Genomic DNA, 20,023 nt, shown 5'->3' with positions numbered 1-20,023 from the left:
AGAAAAAAAACTGCACCATTTCCAAGTAATACCTAAGAACATAAGTCTGTCCAATGAAGAGGCAATGTAGTGTCTTATAATTAATTTTTATCTTTTTCAGAAAAATTATTAATATATTAGGGGCATTAAAATGTTAGGTATATTATGGCATGTTTAACATAACATACAAACAAATACATACATACATACACACAGAGAGATGCACTAACTTAGACATAACACATACACATATAGACACACACAGACACATGTTGACACATACACATATAGACAGACACACATGCACATATACTCGCTCAGATACACACACACACACACACACACACACACACGACTAAAGTTTGTTCATACTAAACCTTTTTATATCTCAGTCTGCATATGAGAGAAAAGGTGATATTTCATTTTCCTTTCTTCTCTTCTTGAGCTTCCTTCTTACACAACTTTTACTCTGCCTACAGTTCTTTCCCCGATATCATTTATATTACTGATTAAACCAGAGACAATTATAGACAGCATATGCGAAACAAATTGAAGCCACATATTCAGCCAATGGTAAACCTGAAGTCAGTTTGAATACTTTGGTCAGCGACATGTAAATATTGAAAACCAATCTATTCTCTTTTAAGAACATCGTATGCCAGGAACCTTGCACTGTGAATAGAAATAGCGTCTCAAAGAACCCTTTTCCTGTCAACGAGTACACTGAAACGGCCATTCAAACATATCTATGGCCACTGGGAAAAGGAAGTTTGCCTCAGACTCTTGAGGGCTACCATTTACTCGAATCTAAGATCGTTCCCAGGATGATACAGCAGCAAAAGTAAACCCAGACCGGAGGAGAAACAAGGACAATGGTCGGCTGTACTCTTCGGTTGCAAAGCACAAAATATTCATGCTCATGCTTCCAATTCCTTCATTGTCTCCATGATTATCGCAACTAATCCCTGCCAGCCTGTGTTAGGTTTTCAACCGTGTGATCTATGGACTAGAACAGCCGTGGAAGCCCCCTCTCCATATGCAGCTCGATTCTGTCCCTTTCTTCTAGGATGGAAATGCTATTCACTAGAAGTGAACAGGTGGGCAAAAGATTCCACCAGGCACAATGTAAACTCACGAGCCATCACCTGTGGCCTTTTGGCATATTACACACACAGACACACAGATCCATATCCCAGGCACACCTGTAGATTTAATAAAACAGCGCCGATCCTCATGGCCTCGCTGACTTCCAGACTGTACATCAGCTGAGGGAAGCGGGGAGGGCTCTGGTTGTTGGGAGGCAGTACCTCGATGTACACGGTGCAGATGGAGTGCCTGCACAGAGAGAAGAGAGATGGGTGTTTAATGATCCACACACTATTCTGAAAGTTAGAATACATTTTTTTTATTTGTTTGCCGGGTTTGCAGGACAAGAGAAATTCAGCTTTTATGGGAAGCAGTAAAATCATGAACGAATAAAACAGTAAAAATTGCCACCAAAATATAATGCCTTTGTGAAATTAGCTTAGTAAAAGAAAAAAAAAAAATCGCCTCCGGTACCTGTTTCTACAGCTTAGATGAATAGCCTAAGTTAAGAAGCAGAGGCTGCAGAGGACGGCTAATAAATTAACTTGCCTCAACTGATGGACCTATTAGTCTTCAATAGCAAAGAAAAGCAAGCAAACAAACAAAATCTTTCTGTAAACACCTGGTAGTAAAACTCACTTTTCAGGCTCTCTTCCAATTAAACCAGGTAAAGGAGTATTGATTAATTCAACATATAGCCACACATATGAACATACATATGTGCACACACATGCATACATACAGGTACACACACACCCATGTGCATATATACATAGACACACATAGAAGTACGACCATACATAACACACACACACGTCATTCATATATATATATGTGTGTGTGTGTGTGTGTGTGTGTGCATGTGACATATATATATATGACACAAAATCCCACACAGAAACAAGAGGTTGTATTTTGTTAGTTCTGCCTCTGATATGTACTATGAATTTTTGTTGTATGTCAAAATCAAAGTAATCCTAGGGTAAATTTGTGGTAATATAACTGGAGATGTTTTACATTTTTGAATATAATATGAAAAGCCAAAAATTGCTTTTAGTTAAAGTCCATATTGAGGGGGATTTTTCTCTTTTTTTTTTAAACTGGATATTTTATTTATTTACATTTCAGATGCCATCCCTTTTCCCCATTTCTCCACCCTAGAAGCCATCCTGAGGGGGGAGTTTTCATGAAGAAAATAAAGTCACTTTATTATCATAAGATTTTTTTTCTATTTCATATCAATTCTTTTAGCCTCTTTGAACTCTGGATTTTTTTGACAATGAAAACTGAGGCTATGAGTTTTTGATACTAAAAAAATATTGTTGAAATGGATAAATGAGAGATGTGAGTTTACAGAGCAGATCTTCTACCACGAACTGCATACGATATTTTATTGGAACACCATGTGTGTTCTAAAATATAGGCTTTTCGCATTACTTTTTTTTTTTAAATTGTATTTTTAAATTTAAAAGGCTTCAGTGGTAATTGCTATTTGGGGTCTAGATTTTTCTTAGAGTAGTACAGAATCCTTTTTATAATGTATTCTAGTGTATTTATATACTTATGAGAATGTATTCTTTATAATGCATTCCATATTTTTCTAGGATAACTAACCCATTTTTCTTTTTAAACCTTTTTAGTGCAGACCACTAGCATTGAGATCTGGCTGGCAGCTCGTCCATTTGTACCATGCACGGGTGCAGACTGCTGAATTCTGTGTAGACAGATCACATACACTATCAAGCATTTATATCAAATTGGGAGTCTCTTTAAGATATTTATATCTTGCTTTTGTTGCAATATTGTCCCAAAGTAAACTTATTTGAAATTAAAATACATCAGAGTTTTATAATGAGTTAAAGTGTCTGGATTCATTCTGATCTTTGGTTTATATTTTCTGAAAGTACTCTCACAAAAAACAGTTTTTTTCTTATATCTTACATCGATTATATATATATTCAGACGAAGATATAAAACTTAATAGTAAAATAATTAAATGACTTTATAGTTAAAATTTAGCGTTTAAGGGTAAATTAAAATGAGGTAAAGCAGCAGTTCTCAACCTGTGGGCCACACCACTTTGGCAAAAATCTTATCTCCAAAAATATTTATATTAGGATTCATGACAGCAGCCAAATTCTAGTTATGAGGAAGCAACAAAAATGATTTCAGAGTTGGGGGTCATCACCACATGAGAAAGTGTATTAAAGGCTCGCAGTATCAGGAAGGGTGAGAACCACTGAGTTAACTTAACGTACTAACAAGTCGCCCTTTATAAGCTTGTAGGTATTCGTACAGAACCCAAGTTACAAAAAGGTAGTTTTAGTGCTACTGAGTCCCATTTCGGTGGCGTGAATGAGGGGATTTTTATCCTCATCTTGGGCTCATGCCCCTCACAGCATGCATGGCAAGTCATCACAAGTGAGTCTGAGAAATCTGTTGCTGTTTTTATTTTTTTATTTATTTTATTTTTTTTTTATCATGAGTCTGATTACTTATTCCAGGTCAGCCCGCCCCTTTCATCTACAACCCTCTTGAGTTCACGCCATCTCGTCTCAGTCTCCTGAGTGTTGGGTACTAGTTGTAACCCACCATGCCCAGACCTGTGGTAGATAGCCCTAGCCTCTTGTTGTCATGGTAATTCCACTCCTGGGAGGGGCTGCGAAGGAGGAGTGAATCTTGTAAACCTTCTGTCCAATCAAATTTGTTAAATAAAGGCTACAGCCAGTGATTGGCAGTGGAAGATGAGTGGGAGGAGCCAGAGGCAGGGAAAGAGGATAAGAGGAGGAGAGCCATTGGAGTTTGGAGAGTTGGCAGTTGGTGGAAGGAGAGAGGATGAAGGAGACCTTGACCTAGAAAACCACAAGTTGTTAAGAGCTCTCATAGCCAGGGAATAGTGTAGTTTAATGGTAAATCTGCCCTATCTAGGCATGCAGCATTCATTTGATATTTATTGACTTGTGTCTTTTCTTCTATGGACTCCCTATGGGCAAGAAATTTACCGCAACACAGACCTATTGTCAGAGTTGTAGCCAGATGCTACTTAGGCATTTGTTACCCCTCCCACCATGCTACCTTGGGCTGAGACAGAGGGCAACTCTGGTCCAGTGCGACTGCCTCTTTGATTTGCTCTCTCCTGTTTCTTTTCTCTGGTCCTTTCTGGCATAATCCAAGGGGTGGGATTTCTAGTCATGCTTCCAGCACCTCCTTCAGGACTTATCTGAGGACTGTTTAGGGAAGATCATAGCTCATCTTTCATCTCTCCCATCTTGGCACTCTGCTGTGGTGTGTTTTAATAAGTACCAGTCTTTTTTTGAGGGTTACTGCCTTTTAAAATGAGATCTTCTCTTTATCCCTGATGTCAGCACAGTGTCAGAGTAAGCTTTCCTGCAATTGAATGCCTAGAGCATTAACAATAAAATGATGACTTAATGCTGTAATAAACAGCAGTAATTCAGCAGCATAGTTTAAGCACATAGTAAAACAGGGCAGTCGCTAGGTAAATAATGTTTTATGTGAGTATTTCATATTTACATTTATAGCCAGTCCTAAACGCATAAACCCAAGCTTCTTCCTATTCATATTTTATTTTTCTAATAGGGCAAGTATGATGCAAATAAAGTCTCCATTTATAAAACTGAAGAATCATGAGGCCTGATTATTCTCATGTTGTAGAAGAAAGGTCAGAGCAGTACCAAAGAGGCCACACATTTCTAAGAACAGTCTTGGGACTTAAGAAGTCACATCGAGTCATCCCATTTGAATAGCTAGGTTTATAATTTTAAACAATTACAAAGATTATAAGTGACTGAATTAAAGTTAGCAAGATCATGAACAACCGCAGATGCAGTCAAAAGGTTTCCGAACTTTTTAGATTTTATAAGAATAGATTTTTAGGGCTGGGTGGTGGTGGTGCACACCTTTAATCACAGCACTTGGGAGGCAGAGGCAGGCGGATTTCTGAGTTCGAGGCCAGCCTGGTCTACAGAGTGAGTTCCAGGACAGCCAGGGCTACACAGAGAAACCCTGTCTCGAAAAAACCAAAACCAAAACAAACAAACAAACAAACAAACAAACAAAAAAACCCAAAAAAATAAGAACAGATTTTTTTTTTGTGAAAAATACTGGATTTTTTTCTATGTTTGTTTGTTTTGTTTGTCATCCGATGGCTGTGAATATGAAGGGTCCCTGCATTGTTACAGAAGATGCTGCCTTGTACCAAATCCTAGTGCCAAGCAAGTCTTAGATTACAAAATTCTAATATTTAATTACTTATGTCACACCTGAAACTTCATCCATGATGAAAGTGTATTTTTTTTTTATTTTAAGGAGCAAGTAAAATATACATAAGAAAGAGCCAGAAAGATAGACCTAATGTATTTTGACTTTGGGAAAAGTCATAAATTATAAAAAGGTAAAGGAGCCTAACTTTCTAATACTGTAAGAATAACCAGTATGCATGCCAACTTGTTTAATGTGATTATTGCTATATTATCTGCAACATTACTACATGTTTCTATGATAAAGGTGACTTGGTACTCATATTAGTTCTTTGGAAAGACTTAAAACAGAGATATCACAATGAGTTTTCCTTTGCCCATCCCCATTAATAACTTGCTACAAAATCTGTATTTATAGTTCTTTGCTCATGGATTTCATTCTACTATCTTGGCAGAAAATGCAGATATTTAAAGAAGCAGAGACTTCATATTTCCATTAAAGACAAGAAGCTCTTATAATAAGACGAGGGATAACATTCAGATGCAAAAATATAATCATATATGCAACACACAAGGCTTCAGGGACAGAGAGAGCATTGATGTGACTTCACAGAGGAATAAAGAAGAAAACTGTAAATCTTACACGAGAGAGAGGGAGTATACATGGGACAGAAGGATCCTCTGAAGCTGGAGTGTATGATCACATAATACCATCAAGTTAAACTTCATCTTGACAGTGGGATAGTCAATATGCGTAAAGCAGACCACTGATAATGATCGAATGTTCCAAGTTTTCTCATCATGTCCTGCCTTCACCTGTGTCTCAGTCTTTGCCCTTGTTTCCTCTCCTCTCTTGAGACTCCCTACCTTATGTGTGCATATGTGTATAGCCACTGCAAGACTCATATCCCATCAGGCCTCTCTTTCCCTTCCCATTATTTCCTATGTTTTCCCCAGACACAAGAGATTTTAGGAATCTAGTGTAGTTTTGTTACAACAAATGAATATTTTAATGTATTTATCACCATGTATAATTATTATGTATGTATGTATATGTATACACACACATATATATACATATACACATACACATATATATGTATATACACATATACACATATGCACATGTACATATACATATATACATATACACATATGTATACATACACACACACATATATATATTTACAATGGAAAATTTTCTATTGGAGAGCATTATTTAGTTATGGGTTAAGTATTAACTTGGATTCCATGATAATAGGGATACAAGATGATGCCATATTGTATCATTTTTGTGGTCATTTAACGAGGAGTGGTTGGGATCAGAGACTGTTGTCAAACCTGATAGTAAAAATACTACATTCCAGGATTAAGCAATATTTACTCAATTCAGTTGAACCAAATAAACATATTAACGAACTCATAGCACTAGACTGAATGATGCTTTAATCTTAGGACATTTTTAGCCCTTTAACTTCTGTCTATCTGTTTGCTTGTATTAAAGCCCCAAACAAACAAACAAAAACAAAACAAAACAAAACAAAACAACCAAGAATCCAACAAAGGACTGTTAGTGCGGTCACTCTGAACTTGTAGACACTTCACTAGGCTGAAACAACATAAACCTAAAGTTGTTTTTTATTGGCTCTGAGGTTCAATATCATTCAAATTTACAAACTCAAGTGGTCAAACTGAATAAAACAAGGGGGTGAACCTCCCCAGTTGTGATTCTTGCTGCCAAGATGTTCACTGCTATTACTCCATGACATGAGTACTCTTTCTTGCTGATGGTGTTGATCCATAGCTATTGATACTTTTACGCTGGTAATTTCAAGTACCATCTTCCTTTCCAAGGAAATACTGAACGCAAAGCCTCCCAGCTCCTCAGTTCATTTACCAACTCAATCTGAAGGCGTTAACTTCCCTGCAGAAAACAGTGACTATCATTATCCAGCAACAAACACTAACTACATTACCCCCTCCGGTAGAAAGGGAGTGTGGCTTTTACTCTCTGATGGCCACAAGGCATGTCTGAAGAACATATTGGTGATGCAGTGGTGAGCATGCTGTCTTCCACATTATGTCCGATGAAATTATAATGACAAATTCTGTAGCATCCAATTTAATTTTTAAAATAAAAACAAAGCAGATGCCGCCGAGAGGTTGGACACACCCTTCCAAGGATAATGCCGTTTGAACAATGCCATCTTACTTGAGTAAAAACCTGTTACTGACCTAGCCTGCTCAAGCAGAGTTGAGCAATCTGCACACAGGCAATGATCAGTAACACCAATCCGAGGTTCAATCTCTGAATTTTCAGTCATTCATAGTAGATTGTGGTCCCAAAATATTAAAAGAAAAATTTGGAATAAAGGATTGCTAAGTTTCAAGTCACGTTTTATTCTGGTCAGCACAATGAGGTCTGCTTCTTACTTCTCTGTCCTGCTTTGACCATCATTCAGCCATTCTCCCTGCATTCCTGATACCTAAACAGTTCACCCTCTCATTAAACTAATATCCTTCTGTTTGATAAAACCCTAATAAAGACCCCAAGATGTAAGTGTGTGATGCTGGGCATGTTGTACTACTATATTGTTATAATAATTGGATTTCATCATTACTGTTACTGCTTTTCTTTTATAATGTATAGTATACATAATGTGAGCACAGTAAGAAAACAACACACACACACACACACACACACACACACACACACACACACACACACACAATCAATAATCCCTTTGTGAGTGATGCCCTGCCTGCTCATGGGATATCTTTAGCCTATTACTCACAAAGAGCTGGCTAATGCCACATTCCATGGCTGGTTTAAATTCTTTGCATCATGGTCACTGTAGTATATTGACAGATATAAATCAGGCCAGACCTAGTAACTATAACAATGTGTTCAATTAAAAATATATTTTAAAATAAACTGAAGAATATTGAAGGCTTTTTATAAAAGCTTAGCTAAAAGTAAAAAAAATAAGGTGACTTTTTAAAAATAGTAGCCCCTCAGTAATGATAGGGTATAAATATAGTGATTTTTCTATAGGGCCTGGCGGAGTCACCTTCTCTCTGCAGGTGGGGCGTTGTCCGAGGCCTGCACTGTGAGTGCGTATGTCTGTCCCACGATCAGCTCCACTCCTGGTGCGATGCTCACCAACCCCGTGGTCCGGTTGATCACGAAGTCTCCTTTGCCCCCCACCAGTATTTCATAGGAGATCTCCCCATTAGATCCTTCATCAGCGTCTACCGCCGTCAGCTGGAATTGAAAAAGCACAACACAAATCTTATTAGGATTTCATCACAGTGCTGCTGGTTCCCCCAAACACAAGGAGCGATCAGTACACAAATATGTTCACTACTTTTGTGTTTTGTTGTGGCACCAAGTCACTGCAGGGACCAGTATTGTCATTTTGTCCCTCTGGGATTGTGTTCAGAACAGTTTTTTTTTTTTTTTTTTTTTTTTTTTTTTTTTTTTTTTTTTTTTTTTTTTTTTTTTTTTAATATTGAAGCCCGTTTTTATTCTAGTTTAATAAAATGGTGGTGGTGGTGGGGGAAGAGAGCTTAACACAAAATCTAATATTCCTATACGGGATCAGTTTTCTATCTTACCTCTCCTTCTTTAAACATAAACACATATCACTGTAGTCTGAGACCAGGGCAAAATGGAAGGTCAAAGTTTACTTTATTTCCCCTGTGCTTCTGTTACCCCGTCCTCTCACCTGTTGTATTCTCCTGCCTCGTAACTTCCCCCTACTGGCTGATAAAGTCCACGCTCCAAAAACCATTTTCTTTTAAGAAAAGAGAGTTGGTTTTCGGAGCCACTGAGATGACGGCGGATTAGTGCCTGTAGACTTGATATGCACACATCTCAGACCACTTGCACGCAACTGGTCTTGACTGCCCGTGAGAGGAGTGCGGCCGTTATTCATTTCCATAAAGTGATATTAAAGCAACAGTGGTTTATTGTGTTAAGCAAGTTTTTTTGCACTTCTTGATAGATATACGCCTACATAGAAGGGAAAGAGTGATTCTGGAAGGAGACGTTTCTGACCAACTGCTTCATAAGCCCTCCCAGAATCCTGTTTCCATTGTTGCCAAAGTAGTATAGGGAAGGAGTAGGAGCATGGCCTTACTTTACCCAGAAAGGAAAGCAAAATTGTCTAGGGTAAGGAGAGCGCACCACTTTAACCCGTTAGCCCATATGTGGCTTCTTTGGCCACTTTGTTTTGTGTTTTGTTAATATCTATCGCTCTGGAGTTCCAGATCTTCAGTGTTCAGAGTCCTTTGGGGGACTAGGGGATACAGTTCAAGATCTGAATGTTGCATATTGAACTTGAAACTTCAAATCATGACTCAGGGAGGCAATGTTAACAAATGGTTCATGTTTAATATTGCCAGCAAATGCCAATCAATTCTTCATATACCCATCCATGACTGAGAAGACACGTGGCACGCGTTCTAATTCTGATTCTATTTTATAACCCTGTGTGTGTGTTGTATGTGTGTGTATGTATGTAGTATGTATAGGTTAGAGGGTAACTTTTGGGAGTTGGTTTTCTATTTCTTTCATAACTGTGTGTTTAGCGTGTGTGTGTACTTAGTGTTTGTATGTGTAATGTGTGTGTGTATGTATGTGTGTGTATGTCTGTAGTGTGTATAAGTTAGAGGGCAACTTTTAGGTTTTCTATTTCTTTTATAACTGTGTTTAGTGTGTTTAGTGTATGTATAGTGTATGTGTATATAGTATATGTGTGTATAGTGTATGGGTGTGTAGTGTATGTATGTGTGTAGTATGTGTATGTGTGTAGTATGTATAGGTTAGAGGACAACTTTTAGGAGTTGGTTTTCTATTTCTTTTATAATATGTGTTTAGTTTGTGTGTGTGTGTGCGTGTGAGTTAGAGGAAAGTTTTCGGGAATTGGTTTTCTCTTTCTTTCACAAGGGTTCTCGGATGAAATTCAGGCTGTCAGGCTTGACAGAGAGTACCTTTACTTGATCCATCCATCTTGCCATCCCTCTAATTACACTTTTAATTATTCCCCGCACTTGGAGTGGTGACGGGCACAGAAATAGCAGCAACAAAAATAGAGAAGACAAAAGGAAATTTAGAGACTGGCATGAAGGATACTACAGCCAAAGGTTGGTATTTCGGGGAGGCAGATGCGGCTGCCACCGGGAAAGACATTTCCTGAAATAATTTGGGGACTTACATAGGCATGATGGACATAGACCTAAAGGCAAGGGAGAAGAGCACTATTTTTAGAAACAGTCTAAGGGATGATGTGTATTTGAGAGGAAATGGTCCTGTCAATACAAAGTCAGGATCCTCAGTGTGAGGATAAAAGGTGGGGACTGATGGGGACTGGAGAAGAAATAGCAGTTTTGATTACAGCAAACCACTTACACAAAATGTCTTAGCAGATCTTAATTAAAACTCATCTCAGAGTAGATTCAATATTAACTTTTTTTCTTGGGAATTAAATTGGCTCAAGAGATTTAATGATAAATGGCAGTGCATCCATTTAAGGAGAGGAGCCAGGGAGTGAGCTTTGGGGACATGGGTATTATGGATGGTTTTATTTAACATTTTTATAAATGGGTTTTGAAAGGAGTCGGTGATAGATGATAATTAAATTGAACTAGGCACCCATATGGGAGGTGCTATAACTACCAAACAGGACTATAGAAACACAAGTTGTAAGAATATACCTAAGTCTACAGTCAGCTTAGCACAGAGGAGCCAACCTATTCTGCGAATACTGCAGCTAACCCCTCAGAAACTATCAGCTTGTGGAAAGCTTAAGAACTGAATAAAAGTAATGAGTGTTGTAAAAAATAAAAAAATAGAATGCTTTTATTGCCAAATCTGATAGACTGGATGTTATAAGTATATATCATACCTTATTATTTCCATAATGGTTATAATTGTGTTCGATTTATATCTGAGAGAAAAGAGCCTTTTTAATTGGACAAAAGTGGAAACGTTACGGGCTGGCCTAATGCTGCTTGTATTCTAATGCTAACTTAGGTCCCCCAACTCTTCCCCAAAGATGAGAGAGTCTTCATGTAAGACACTGAATGATCCTGCCCCCAGTTAATTCTGATTGGTGGATAAAGATGCCAGCAGCCAATAGCTGAAGAGAAGAGACAGAGGAGGGGTTTAGGGTTCCTCCCTTCAGTCCACAGGGAGAGACAAAGGAAGGAGCCTCTGTGAAAGAGGGAGAAGAGGAGCCACAATGAGATATCTAAGCCACAGAAATATGGCCATGTGTGCTGGCCAATTAGAGTTTAGAGCAGCCCAGATGGACGTAGAAATTAGTAAGTAGTAACTTGGAGTTATCAGTAGGAAAATGGATTATAACAGCACAGAGGGAGGGTAGACAGTTGTCCAGCTATTGTGCTGTCTAAGGTATATTTTAAAATAGAAGGCTGTGTGTGTGTGTGTTTCACCTGAGAACATAAATGATCTGAGGTGGAAAAGAACCCCATGACAAAATTTTTAAAAATATTTTTTACAACAATGAGTATATGTTTAAAAGATTTAAATACTTTTTAAAACAATCTTGATCTTCTCAGTCTCTTAGTTTTGAGTCGTAGGATAATAATTAACAACTGACATTAATTTGGCACAACAGCAAATATTTTTGAAGAAATTATCAGCAGTCCGGGGATAAACTGGGCCGATGATATCACCTCTCTGAGTTTCCAACCAAACACCAATGTTTTTTTCCTACGTAAAACTGGAAACTCAACACGTTTCTTTTAAGTTCTCAGTGAAGGTTTGCTGTAGATGGCTCGGCTGCAGTCTGCATTGTGGGGTTGGCTAGAACCATAGATGACACCTTGACAGCTAAGCTGCTCAATGCCACTACAATTAGTGACTTGTGTCCAAAGTCCTCCTACTGGGGAGGGTGTATGAGACACATTTCTATTATGGGATGGGGGGGGGAACTGCCTCACAAGCTAAAAGTAGATGGGGAAAGGGCTGACTACAGGAAGAAGGTAGCACAATATCTATGACAAAATGAAAATTAAACGTCTTTTTAATGTGTCAATAGCTTTAACTTAGCATTTTAATAGCTAAATAATGGACACTGAACTATTTATTTCAATTCCATACTGTATTACAGTTCTTATCATGAAGTTTAACCATACCCTCCCATTATTCTGTCCTGGTATTTTTAAAGTGTATGGATTCCGGAGGTCCCCAGCCTGATTTGACCACTGATGTTATACCTTTCTGGGCATCCTGGGTTAACTTCAGTGAGAGACCCTGGCTTTTGCTTTTGCTTTTGTTTTTTTCATTTTTGTTTTTGTTGTTGTTGTTGAGTAGTTTATAACTTCCCAGTCCGTGTGTGTGTGTGTGTGTGTGTGTGTGTGTGAGAAAGAGAGAGAGAGAGAGAGAAAGAGATATTGTTAACACTCAGCTCCTATAAGCCACTGTAGTGAGGCTGGTCCTTGGAGTTATGGACATTTCTGTTGGTCTTGTCTTAGCCTTGAGCTTAGATAAACTTCCACTCAGATAAGGCAGATCCAGGAAATAAAGAGAACTGTCATTGATATGGACGCCCTCATGGACAGTTATGCCTAAGGCTAAATTTGACACTGAAACTTCTTGATATATGCATCAGAACTCTACCTTAAAAAAAGCTAATTGAATCTAAAAGTATGTCACTTTATGACTAATAATCCTAAATTTCATATGAAAAGAGTTTTATAACTGCCTATAAAGCATATTAGCATGAGGAATAATTTAGTAATACGGAACTCTTCTTGGTTTGTGCTGGGCACACCCTTCTCTTCCAATAATACATTTGACACCCTTGCTCCTCACCTTCAGGCAGACTGCATTCCCCCTGCCTCTCCAAACAAGACCCTAGTATCTTCAGGTCCCTCCCTTGATTGTACTCTCCTCATACACTGAAGACCAGAAAATCAAATCTGGCCTGAACTGGTTTGGGATACAGGAGAAATAAGTCAAAACTGTGTCTTCCACTGAACCTTATCTTATCCCTATGCATAATTTGATGTCTATATGATTAAAAGTATATGCATCATGAGAAAGAATACAGGCAATAGACACATAGCTTAATATGTTGATCAAGACAAAGAATCTTCCAAATGCTGCCCCTAGTGTCAGGTTTCTCCTCCTGAATCCCTGAAGAGGAAACCCCAAGCAATAGTCATGGGCCTGAGCATCTTGGCCACATTGCTGCTTTCTTCTTTGCATTATATGCTTGCTTTTTTTTTTTTTTCTATTGTTATGCTTTACATAAAATTTCCTTTCTACTTTTTCAAATATATGTGGGCTTTTATTTCAATTCCTTGAACAAGAGGTCACAAACTTAGAAACATCCAACCGTGACTCAACACTTCTTAGCAGTTATGTTCTTAACCTGAGCCCCAGTCTTTGTGTACAATGACCGCGTCCTTATATGCTGGTGCATGGTAAATGTGATCGCAATGTTATCTGACCATCTATGGTTAAGTGGTGACAAAAAAAAAACCCCAAAAAACAACAACAACAACAACAACAACAAAAAAAACCCAACAACAACAACAAACCCCCCCAAAAAAACCCAAAACAAACAAACAAACAAACAAAACAAAAAAAGGAAATGTTGGACCTTTTCTCTGTGCTAATTTTTATATTTAAAAATTACACTTATCTGAATTTTAAATCGAATACTTTTTAAGGTGCTTTCCTTTTCATAATGTCTGCTAATATGCTCTTTGCTATCCAAGTTGACTATTTGAGCCGGGTGTCTAGAAAATAATAAAGCCATTTGGTTAAATTTTGGTGATATTAATAACAATGTCTGTCCACTAATGCTCAGTTATGGCTCTTTCTACGATGAAGATAAATTTACAGAATACATTGTTGGTGGATCGCATCCTAAAACATATAAACTTGGGTTTCATAATTCTGAAATATACTCCATAGTTACATAGGAGGAGAGTTAGAAGGATATACTGTACAAGGCCACAATGATGATGATGACTGAATTAGATTCTAATCTTGATTGAGAGTCATCATATTGAGGAAGCATTCATTTCAGAATGAGTGACAAATACCGCAGAAGCTACAAGACACCTCGGTAGTAGCTATGCAAAAGCTGAAATACGAAAGTTCACAAATGATGCAGCGTCCTGTGCTTGAGGAAGTTGCCCTCAGATGAGAAAAAAAAAATCAAAAAAGGAAACAAATAAATTCATATTGACATTTTTTTTTACTAACTAAATTTTAAAAGACACACAATAAAGAGCTAACAGGTGACAATGTTGATGGAAAGTTGCTTAGGGGTGGATTATACTTCCAACAGAATCTGAAAGATGAGGGTATGACATGAGGGAACGGGTAAAGGACAAGGGTAAAGCACCATTGTGCTCTGTGCGCGGATTGCAGATGATGTGCGCAACACACAGAAGCGCTGCATAGGTGAAGGTGATTCTGGGAGATTAGAATGGAGCTAGGTAGGCCAGTGATGGTGGAGCCATGATACTTGTCACATAGAGTATTGCCGCAGGTGAGCGATGCCGGTATGAATAACCAACACTGCCAGACTGATATCTATTGCTTGTACATATTCCACGTTGCCACCCTTACTGCAGACTGTGCTCCTTCTGCATCATGTGCTCGCTGGCACAGGCTTACATGTGTGTATGCCATGCTTGCTTTTGCCCTGTGTTGTGTGCTCATGCATACGATTGTGTTTGCACGATGACAAACATCAAACGGAGCATTTCTTTCCTTTTTTAAAATTGTCTTTATTTACATTTCAAATATTATCACTTTTCCTGGTTCCCCCCACCGGAGCCCTCCTATCCACTCCCTGTCCCCCTGTTTCTATGAGGGTTGTGGTGGCACACGCTGGTAGGATTTGCCGAAGGAGGCAGAGGCAGGAGGATCACCAGTTCGAGGCCAGCCTAGGGGAACAGAGCCTTTCTAAAGACTTATCTCTGTCAAGAAGCAACAGGTGGCAGCAGTGAACACTTTCAGGGAGGCTGGCAAGGAATTGAAAATTCAAGCTCAAACCCTTTCTGCTCCTTCAGTCTTCTCTTTAACTTCTCCATTGGGAAACCCTTGATCAGATCAGTGCTTAGCTGTGAGCATCGGGTTTGTGGCCCCATGAGGAGAGCAATAATACCAACCAACCAGAGCTCCCCAGGGTCTAAACCACCAGCCTGGGAGCACATAGGGAGGGACCCATGACTCCATCGGTACATGAAGGGGAGGATGACCTTGTTTGGCATAGGTGGGAGAGGAGATTCTTGGTCCCATGAAGGATGAACACCGAGTGTGTGGGGGGGTGGGGAGGTGGGAGTTGGGGGGGTAGGTGGGGGCACATCCTCATAGAATCATGAGGAGGGGGGATGGGATAGGAGGTTCCTGGGTGGTGGGGGTAAGGGGGTTAAGGGGATAAAATCTGAAATGTAAATATAATATCCAATAAAAATAAATTTTAAAAAAGACTGTCTAGCCCAGAAAAAAAAAAAAAAAAGAAAGAAAAGTCAAGCTCACAGTGAAACTACAGAGGCTACTGCCAGCATGCTGGTGAAGCATTCCCTAGACTGCAGTAAGTCTTTGAAAACCTCTCTGCCAGAGCTCAAAGGGGACTACGGGGTTGATTCATGGGACATGCGCAATACACAGAAGCCTCATATGACAGGTGCATCCAGCAGAGGAGCCTCCATTCTGTTTCCTCCACCGTGGTTGTTCTGGTGTTTGGGAAGGCTGGGTAAAGCGACATGCTTTTTGTTCGAAAGTATGCTTGCAAGAGGTAAACGACAGAAGGGACCTGCTTTGACACGGAGTTTTAAATTCTATGTTTAATGTATATGTGAATGTGAACATATGTGTGTGGAGCGTGTGTACAGTGACATGCTTGTGGAGGTCAGAGGGCAACCTTTACGATTTAGTTTGCTTCTCCATCGGGTGCTTCCCATAGATCAAACTCCTGTCCTCTGTTTGATGGCAGATGCTATTACTGGCCGAGTCTTTTCATTGATACATGTGGGACATTTTAAATCAGATTTCAATTTATTTTTATATTCTTAGTGTTTTCTCCCACCCACCCACACACACACAGAGACACACACACACACACAGAGACACACACACAGACACACAGACACACACACACATATATGTGTGTATATATATATGTATATATATATATATATACATATATATATATATATCTTCCATATTATGTGTGTGGGTGTGGGTGGGTGGGTGTGTACTGCATGCATACATGGTACCTTGAAGGCCAGAAAAGGCTAACAGATACCTTGAAATTGGACTCATAAGCTGCCATGTAGGTGCTGGGAACTGGATCTGGGTCTCCGTTAAGAACAGTAAGTGCTCTCAAGTGCTGAGGCATCTGTCTAGTCCCCATGGTATTTACTTCTGATGATGAAATTATGGACCGACCCTCTTGTATACTCTAAAATATGAACCAAAACTTTGCACACCCGATTCAGGTTACAGAGTAGATGTGGAGATGAAGAGTGTGGACAAATTATGAACAGTAAGCAAACAACAAAGAATGAGGACTTATTTTTTGTCTACCTTTGTATTCTGTTATAGTTGTCTGATTATATATGCATATATATGCGTGTGTGTGTGTGTGTGTGTGTGTGTATTCACTGAGGAGGCTTCTTCTTCTTTCCTTAGAATTTTAGATTCTCTCTGCATGCCATTTATTTGAATCTCAACAGGAAACAGATTTGAATCACACAAAAGAACACAAAGACATAGGTAGACAAAGAAATTGGACTGTGCTTCAGTCTGCTTCCAGCCAGGTCATGCCGAGGCCTTCATTTTCTGTTTTGCATGTTTTCCCCATTTTGTTTTCTGTGTTTGGTCTGCTTGTGAGAAAACAAGAAAATAGTTCTTCAGGGATAATATCATAGGTCAAAGGATTGTCTTTATATGAAAGAATTTGAGATGTTCTAATTTTCTCAGACAGTATTTTCTTTGTTTATTTTAATTAAACAGAGAAAGATATTGTATGCCAACACTCTAGTATTGTATAGTTTTTTAGGTATATATTACCACCTAATATAGAGTTTGAGTCATAAAATTAATATACTAGATTGTAGCTATCTCAAAACAGAATTTTTCCTCCTAAATCTACTTATATACATAACCCATGGAAATATTCATTCTGATTGCATCAGTAAAAAGTTTCTTTTCCTCATTGAAACAGGAGTATAGTAATATTCTGTATCTTTTTCCTCCCAAGTACATCCTATGTTCAAAATTTTGTTCCTTCCTTTCCATCCTGACTGATGGTTACCTTCCACTTCAGATGAATCTTTTATAGGAAAGAGAGGCCTGCCGAAAACAGGACTTTGGGCCATGGTATTTTGTGATATCAGATGAACCCCCTTTCCAAAGGATGAGTGAAAAGACCCCTTGACCCGAAGTAAAGTGGAACCAGAAACTCACATGAGAAAAGAAGTTAACGTCTGAGAATAAGAATTGATAGCTAAACTGTACAGAAATCAAGAGTTACACAAGCCAGGACAAGCAGATGAATATATATATATATATATATATATATATATATATTCAATTATATAATATATATTATATAACATATATTCATATATTATACATGAATATATATTATATATTACATATCTATAATATATACATATATAATATATACATATATTATATGTATATATAATATATATGAATATATATTATATTCATATATATTATATATGAATATAATGAATATATATGAATTATATATAATATATATGAACATATTATATATTCATATATATTATATGTATATATTATATGTATATATTATATATATGAATATATATTATATATTCACATATATTATATATTCATATATAATATATGAAAATATATATAATATATATGTATTATATATATATAAACTTGATGGGTCAAAATTAAAACTCTACCATGACTAAAACATTTGATTTAAACATATAAAAATGAACAAATAATATATCAGAAATTATTGAGAAAAACGAATCTATGCCACATGTTAGAATTGCTTGGAAATCTTTACTCAGAATACTTGGGGCTATAGTGGAGACTTCCATAATTGGTAAGAGAAGACCAGCTCAGCTCAGCTCAGCTCAGCTCAGCTCAGCTCAGCTCAGCTCAACTCAGCTCCAGGGATATCTAGAAGGAATTCACAGTTGGAGAGCACAGTGAAAATGGGAAAAGCTGTAAATTTATTAACAGGAGACATGAAAGGTAGGGGATTCTTGACTAGGGGAAAGGGTGTGGGTAGGGCAGAGGTGGAAGAACTTCATCAGATTTCCAGAGTGGAATGTGAGACCTAAGACTCTTGCTAAATCTTGGCTCAGCGGACCAGAGGCAGAGCCCAGGGGTCTATGTAACAGAGTATCAGAGGCATTTCACTGAATCGAGCTCAGCAAAACAAAACAAAACAGAACTAAAAAGTAGTGAATATTCAAATGTTTAAGTATGCTCCAAAGATATAAAAACACAGATGGATCCATAATTTGTAGGTTATGGGGAAACGAAGAGAATGTTCTGAAAGCAAGAAGGATGAAATTTTAATTTACAAAAAAAAAAAAAAATAGCGTATGTTGCGTGATGGAATACTTTTTATAAACAATAAAGGCCAGAAGCAAAACATATTCAAAGTCGTTGAGGGGTATAAAAATCAACCCTTCCCTTTAACCAACTACCCAGCAAAAATACACTAAAAGTTAAACCTAAGGAAATATTCTAACAATGTACATAATTTCAATAAATATAGGAATATTAGTTAATGTGACTCAGTATTCAGTTCGTGATAAATTCCCAGCAAGCTAGGAACACATGAGAGTGGGCTCTTCCTCATGACAGAGCAGTGGGAAACAGCAAGAAGCAAGTTCACAGTTTGCAAGCCTTTGGTGGCAGGAGGCTGATGTTTCCTGGAAGGAGAAACAGCCACCTCCACCTTTCCGATGAGCTTTCCAGTGGGATGCGCTCACTGGTGCAGATGCCACTGGTGTGGCTTAGACAATTCCACACCGAGCTTCTTCCTCAGTCCCAAATGGATAGTCTAATGGTACTGATCCACTGGCGCCCTGGATAATAAAATTTTATACGTGCAAGATGGTGTCTGGTTAGCCAACCAACCAGACAAAACCAGAATCAACTGAGAAATACTCTAAAAGTCACCTTATGGAAAAGCTGAGAAAATCACATGGTATGTTAAATAATGGGAGACTGCTGTGCTCAGTATCTAACACAAATCCTCCCCTGCTCTTCATTGTAATAAAGGATTCTTTTTTTCCTTATGTAGGTAACAATACCAAACCTGAGTACATGTTGATTCCCAGGACAGAAACGTGAACTGGGGCATCACTAAGTCTCATAAGATAGATAATTATCACAGAGACAGAGTTACCAGGGGAAGAATGGATACTGGGCTTAGGAAACAAACACTTTCAGGGGTTCTGCCAATACTGATTAAAAACTATAATGAATAGAAGACAGAAAGTTCTTTTCAGTGAAAAGCAGATGTTAGAATATCAAGAGAAAGCTGTCTGAGGTTGATAGTGTCTATTGCAGGAAATCGCAGCTGTTTTCCAGCTGAAATGCATTATGGGAGCAGTCCCTGGTTTGCTGGCTACTGTTAAACTCCAGACATCTCAGACTTAATTTTGTGGTGGTAAAAACAATAAGAAGTACCTTAGGTAACACGTTCTGTGGGCAC

The 20,023-nt window shown here is 38.2% G+C and overlaps 1 protein-coding gene across 1 annotated transcript in view; it reads right to left on the bottom strand.

The window, feature by feature from the left end:
- The window catches only part of Pcdh15 (protocadherin related 15), a 777,836-nt gene that overhangs the window by 265,651 nt on the left and 492,162 nt on the right, over positions 1–20,023 (bottom strand). Inside the window, exons 14-15 of the mRNA XM_076917096.1 lie at positions 8,357–8,550; positions 1,182–1,314 (exon numbers count right to left, since the gene is read on the bottom strand). Coding sequence (XP_076773211.1) covers positions 1,182–1,314; positions 8,357–8,550 — 327 coding nt within the window. The remainder of the gene's footprint in view (positions 1–1,181; positions 1,315–8,356; positions 8,551–20,023) is intronic.

Source organism: Arvicanthis niloticus, chromosome 20, assembly GCF_011762505.2.
Source record: "Arvicanthis niloticus isolate mArvNil1 chromosome 20, mArvNil1.pat.X, whole genome shotgun sequence".
In the NCBI taxonomy this organism is placed as follows: domain Eukaryota; kingdom Metazoa; phylum Chordata; class Mammalia; order Rodentia; family Muridae; genus Arvicanthis; species Arvicanthis niloticus.
The sequence above is the reverse complement of the archived record's forward strand: the minus strand, read 5'-3'. Positions and strand labels throughout refer to the sequence as shown.